Source organism: Thecamonas trahens (genome assembly GCF_000142905.1).
Source record: "Thecamonas trahens ATCC 50062 unplaced genomic scaffold supercont1.42, whole genome shotgun sequence".
In the NCBI taxonomy this organism is placed as follows: domain Eukaryota; order Apusomonadida; family Apusomonadidae; genus Thecamonas; species Thecamonas trahens.
Window position 1 is genome coordinate 263,096 of NW_013657638.1, and position 5,043 is coordinate 268,138.

Genomic DNA, 5,043 nt, shown 5'->3' on the forward strand with positions numbered 1-5,043 from the left:
TCCAGCGCCAGTAGCGCCTCGCGGGCCTCGAACGAGACCATCACCCGCGGCTTGGACGCCCGAACGTCGTACATGGCAACCTGTGCGCCCTCGACCGCCACAAAGTGTGCGCCGCCTTCGTCGCCCGGCCACGCCTTGATCGCACTCACCCGCCCCAGGCTACTCATGGACCGCACCATCGCCTCGGTCTCCACATCGTGCACGCTCAGCATACGCGCCCAGTAATGCCCGAGCGCTGCAGTACCCGCCGCGGCAGAGAGCGCCACCGAGTTGCCGCCCCACTCGCAGGCCGAGCCGGCCGGCGACGCCTCGCCAGCCCCGAGCACTGCCACTGACCGCACCGCGCCGTCGTCCCCCACCATCGCCACCGCGCCGCGCCCGCGCCCGTCGGCGAGCCCGACCCGCAGCCCGGCGCCATCGTCGCTGAGGGCCACCACAAGGTTCTGGATCTCCTCCAGGCCAGCGTCGGCCACATCGATCGCCTGCACCAGGTCGTCACCCGCCAGCGGCGGCTCGTCCACCGGCCAAGCGCTCCCCTCGGGCTCGCTCATCTGCGCACCACCCGCATACACCGTCGTCCCTGTCGCCATCCACACCGCCGCCCCACTCACCGCGCCCGTCGCCAGCCCCACCCGCGTGCCATGGACTGAGCCCGGGCTCCACCTCTTGCCATCCTCGCCCAGCACCACCCGCTGCCTGTGCACCCGCTCCATGACCTAGCCGCTCCTTGCCTTGCCTTGCCGTTCCGTGCCTTGCCTTGCCTCGCCGTTTCCTCAACCGGTCAGAGTCAGGTGCCCGTCCCCGTCCCCGTTCTTGTCCACCCCTTCCGTCTCCCATCTCCGGTCTCCCGTCCTTCCTCTCCTCCCTCCCTCCGCCCCGCAACTCTGTAGCCAGCGCACCGCCTCTCCTCCCACTCCCACAGCTGACTCGGCCGCCCTCCACCATGGCCGCGCCCAAGACCATCACCGAGCTCTCCCAGCTGCAGAACCTCGTCAAGAGAGACCCCGAAGTACGCCCCGCTCCCCTCTTCCCCTCTTCCCCCCTACCCCCTACCCCTACCCCCTACCCCTACCCCCTGCCCCCCCCCTCCGCCCTCCCCCTCCCCCCCATCACAGATGGATGGCCCAGGATGGCTCACCCTCCCCCCCCCTCCCCCACACCCCCAACCCCTACAGAGCTACCGCGAAGAGTTCGACCAGCAGTACCGGCACTTCCACTCGCTGTATGCGATTGTGGTGCTGGCACCGTCCAAGGATACCCGGCACTTTGAAGACCTGGCTACCTTTGTGGCCCATGTCGTCCATGTCTACCCGGACAAGGCTGCCGAGTTTCCGGCGCTGGTCGTCGAGCTGCTGGAGGATCATGCGGCGGCACTCTCGCCGCGGCTGCGCAAGACGCTGGTCCGATGCCTGGTACTGTGCCGGAACAAGGGCCTTGTCGATCCGCTCGTCTCGCTCTCGCTCGCTTTCAAGCTCTTTCGCGTCAACGACAAGGTCCTCCGCGAGACGCTCTTCAACCACATTGTGAGCGACATCCGCAACATGAACAAGAAGCGGATCAACAACAAGGTCAACTCGGCGCTGCAGTCGATGCTCTTTGGCTTTTTGCAGGACGCGTCCAAGACGGCTGCCAAGTGCGCGCTCGACGTCATCATCGCCCTCTACCGCAAGCGGGTGTGGATCGACGCCAAGACCGTCAACGTCATCGCCTCGGGCTGCTTTGCCAAGGACAACACCAAGATGCTCGTGGCCGCCCTCAAGTTCTTTGTCTCTGACCACGATCTCGACCTTGGCGCCGCCGGCGACGACGACGACGACTCGCACATCAAGAAGGAGGAGTTTACCAACGTTACCGCCGTCAAGGCTCACTTTCAGCACTCGTCCAAGACTCGCTCGCGCCAGCGCAAGCTTGAGCGGGCCCTCCGCCGCGTGAACAAGACAAACTCGGGCGAGACGGTGGTGAAGAAGAAGAAGAAGCCTGAGCCGCAGTTTACTGCCATCGAGCTCCTCTACGACGGCCAGTCGTTCGCCGAGCGGCTCTTTGGCCTCCTCCGCAAGTCCAAGGAGCGCTTCGAGGTCCGCCTGCTCATGATGGACATGATTGCGAGGACCATTGCCGCTCACGAGCTGGTGGTGCTCAACTTTTACCCGTTCATGCAGCGGTACATGCAGCCGCACCAGCAGCACGCTATCCTCATCCTCTCCATCGTTGCCCAGGCCGTCCACCCTCTCGTCCCGGACGACGTCATCCTGCCGGTTCTTCAGACACTGCTCTTCCACTTTGTCACCGACCGCTCCTCGGCCGATGTCATCACCGTCGGCCTCAACACCGCCCGCGAGATCTGCCGTCGCCACCCGGACGCCATCACTGAGGACCTCCTCGCCGACCTTGTCATGTACAAGTCGTCCAAGTTTAAGGGCGTCGCCATGGCCGCCCGATCGCTCCTCCAGCTCTACCGCAACGTGCGGCCCGAGATGCTCCACCGCCGGCTGCGCGGCAAGGAGGCTTCCATGGCCATCACCGAGCGCAAGCGCAAGGCTCTGGAGGACGCCAACGCCATCTCCAATGACGACGACGATGATGGTGGAGACGACGAGGCTGGCTCGGGCCGCCGCGTCCGCTTTGAGGGCGTCTCTGACGACGACGGTGGCGATGACGACGGCGAGTGGGTCGACCTCGACGACGCCGACGACGACCCGGCGGCCAGCCTCGCCGCGCCGGCCGAGCGCCTCGACCGCGGCAACATCGATCGCTTCCGCCGCCGCAAGAAGATGACCGCCAAGGAGCGTCTCGAGTGGGTCCGCGCCGGCCGCCCCGAGGCCCGCCACGAGCACTTCCGCGACACCAAGATCGAGAAGAACCAGTCCAAGACCAACATGGAGAAGAAGTCGACAAAGAACTACCTCATGCTGCAGCGGTCGGCCAAGGTCCGCTTCAAGTCGCGCGAGTCGCTCACCGAGCGCAACGACCGCCAGCGCAAGCATCGCCGCTCGCTCAAGCGCCGCCGCAAGAAGTAGACTCGGCTCCCGCTTCCGCCCGCCACGCCTCGTAGTCGTGGACGTGAAAGTAGCCGCCGTTGGCCAGCCCGTGCACCTCGGCAAACGCCGCCCGCGCCGCGCCGCCGGCCTCGCTCTCGTCGATGAGGAACCGAAAGACGTCGCGGATGTCGTCTGGCGCCCGCTGGCCATCCGGGTTCAAATCCGTCGCCACCGAGCCCGGCGACAGCGCCACCACCCGAGTCGCTGTCTCTGGGCCGAGCTCCGCTGCCGCCACCGCCGACAGCCCGTTGAGCGCGTACTTTGAGGCGCAGTACGGGCCGAGCTGCGGAATGCCCATCACCCCCGCCGCCGAAGACATGTTGAGCACCAGATCAGGCAGCTTGTCGGCGTTCTCGACCCGTAGCGCACCCGCAAGCACATTGAACGCGCCCACTACATTGACCTCGAGCACCTTCCGGAGCCCGTCAGCTGTCGCCGCCGTCAGCGCCGCACGCTCGCCCACCACGCCCGCGTTGTTCACCACCACATGGACCTTCCCCACCGCCGACCGCACCGCCGCCACTGCTGCCTCCACCGCCGCCGCCTCGGTCACGTCCGCCGTATGCACCGAGAAGACCGTCCCCTCGCTCGCACCGCCTCCCGCTGCCGCCGCCTCCAGCTCGTCCTTGGCCTCGGCCAGCCGCACAGCATCGCGGGCCACCAGCGCCACATGCTCGGCCTGTTCCTCAGCACAGATCCGGGCCAGTGCCAGTCCGATCCCACGCGAGCCGCCGGTGATGAGCACGTTCCGTCCTGCAAGCATTTCTTGTCTGGGCTTGTTGTTCTGGGGACCGAGTGATGTGCGTGCCTCTGCGTCGTTTTGCCTCCGCAGCCGATCCCGGGCGAGCGCTTGAGCGCTGGCGATGTGCTGGCCATGGCGGGCCAAGGCCGTGCGCTCACTCTGGGAATTGATCAAAAGTGTCCGCCCTGTGTCGGCCCCATCCACCGTCATTGGAGTCACCCGCCTGCCCAGGGGAGGCGGCTGCGGCTGGGGGCTGTCGGTTGGTGGCCGTCGCGGCGGAGCCACGCGTCATACTCGCCAGGGCGACTCACATTGCGCTCGGCAGTCCTCAACAGCTCACGCCACTTCTCACCGACACCACCCAGCACCTTTGGTCCATCTCCTCTACCATGGCCACCCGCCCCGCTCTGGCGGCCTTTCGCACGCTCATGCGCACCCAGCAGCGCGTCTTTGCCGGCGACGCGGCTATGCAAGCCGCGGCCGTCCTCCGCATCCGCGACGAGTTTGCCGCCCGCGCTGCACTCACAGATCCGACGGAGATTGCTCACGCCGTGGCGGCTGCCCACGAAGCCGCCGACTTTCTCCGCCAGAACGTGCTCCAGGTCGAGCGGGCCGAGTCGGCTGCGCCTGCCGATGCCGGAGCCGCCGCTGATGGTGCTGCTGCCGATGAGGTGCCGGTGACGTACAAGGCCACCTTTCACAACGACGTCGAGTGGGGCACCGATCTGCGCGGCGCTGCCGAGCGAGAGGGTGTGCCTTTCCCCACAGACTGCATCGAGTACGAGGCAACGTTCAAGGAGCTTGGCGGCGGTGACGACGTCTCCCTCGCCGACGTCTCTCGGGCCGTCCAGGCCAAGAAGGCCGCGGCTGCCGCTTCCGACCCCTCACCCTCGCCCTCCATCCGCGATCTCCGTGCCAAGCGCAAGGAGCGCCGCCAGCACTGAATCACGCTGCCTGCCCACGCCCATCGCTTCAACTACGCCTGACCACGCCCAGCTCTACAGCCCGGCTTGTTGCCTGCCTATCGCCTGCCCATCGCCTGCCCACCGCCTGTCCACCGCCTGCCTGCCCACCACTTGCCCACGCCCAGCTCAACAGTCAGCCCCCCCTCCCCTTCCCCCCCCTCTCCCTCTCCACATCAATCTGCTCCCCGATCTCCTCGATCCCTCCTGAGCCCCCGTGGACGCACCGTGATGGCGGAGCCGGGGTCAAGGGTGAAAATGGCTGGAGCCCGCGCGCTCTCCAGCTTCGACTTAAACAGTC

General features: G+C 66.9%; 3 protein-coding genes across 3 annotated transcripts in view; 1 reads left to right on the forward strand and 2 right to left on the reverse strand.

Annotated features, from left to right (window-relative positions):
• The window catches only part of AMSG_12176 (uncharacterized protein), a 4,222-nt gene extending 3,446 nt beyond the window's left edge, over positions 1–776 (reverse strand). Inside the window, exon 1 of the mRNA XM_013899798.1 lies at positions 39–776. Coding sequence (XP_013755252.1) covers positions 39–713 — 675 coding nt within the window. The 5' untranslated portion in view covers positions 714–776. The remainder of the gene's footprint in view (positions 1–38) is intronic.
• A 149-nt stretch (positions 777–925) lies between these two features.
• AMSG_08542 (mystery 45A) lies at positions 926–3,362 on the forward strand. The gene is made up of 2 exons (XM_013899765.1): positions 926–1,009; positions 1,176–3,362. Exons 1-2 carry the CDS (start codon positions 944–946, stop codon positions 3,015–3,017), a joined length of 1,908 nt encoding a protein of 635 aa, XP_013755219.1. The 5' UTR covers positions 926–943; the 3' UTR covers positions 3,018–3,362.
• Positions 3,195–3,801, reverse strand: AMSG_08543 (short-chain dehydrogenase/reductase SDR; the record flags this gene model as incomplete). The annotated part of the gene is made up of 2 exons (XM_013899766.1): positions 3,195–3,242; positions 3,274–3,801. 2 exons carry the CDS (start codon positions 3,799–3,801, stop codon positions 3,195–3,197), a joined length of 576 nt encoding a protein of 191 aa, XP_013755220.1.
• Positions 3,802–5,043: the final 1,242 nt, after the last annotated feature.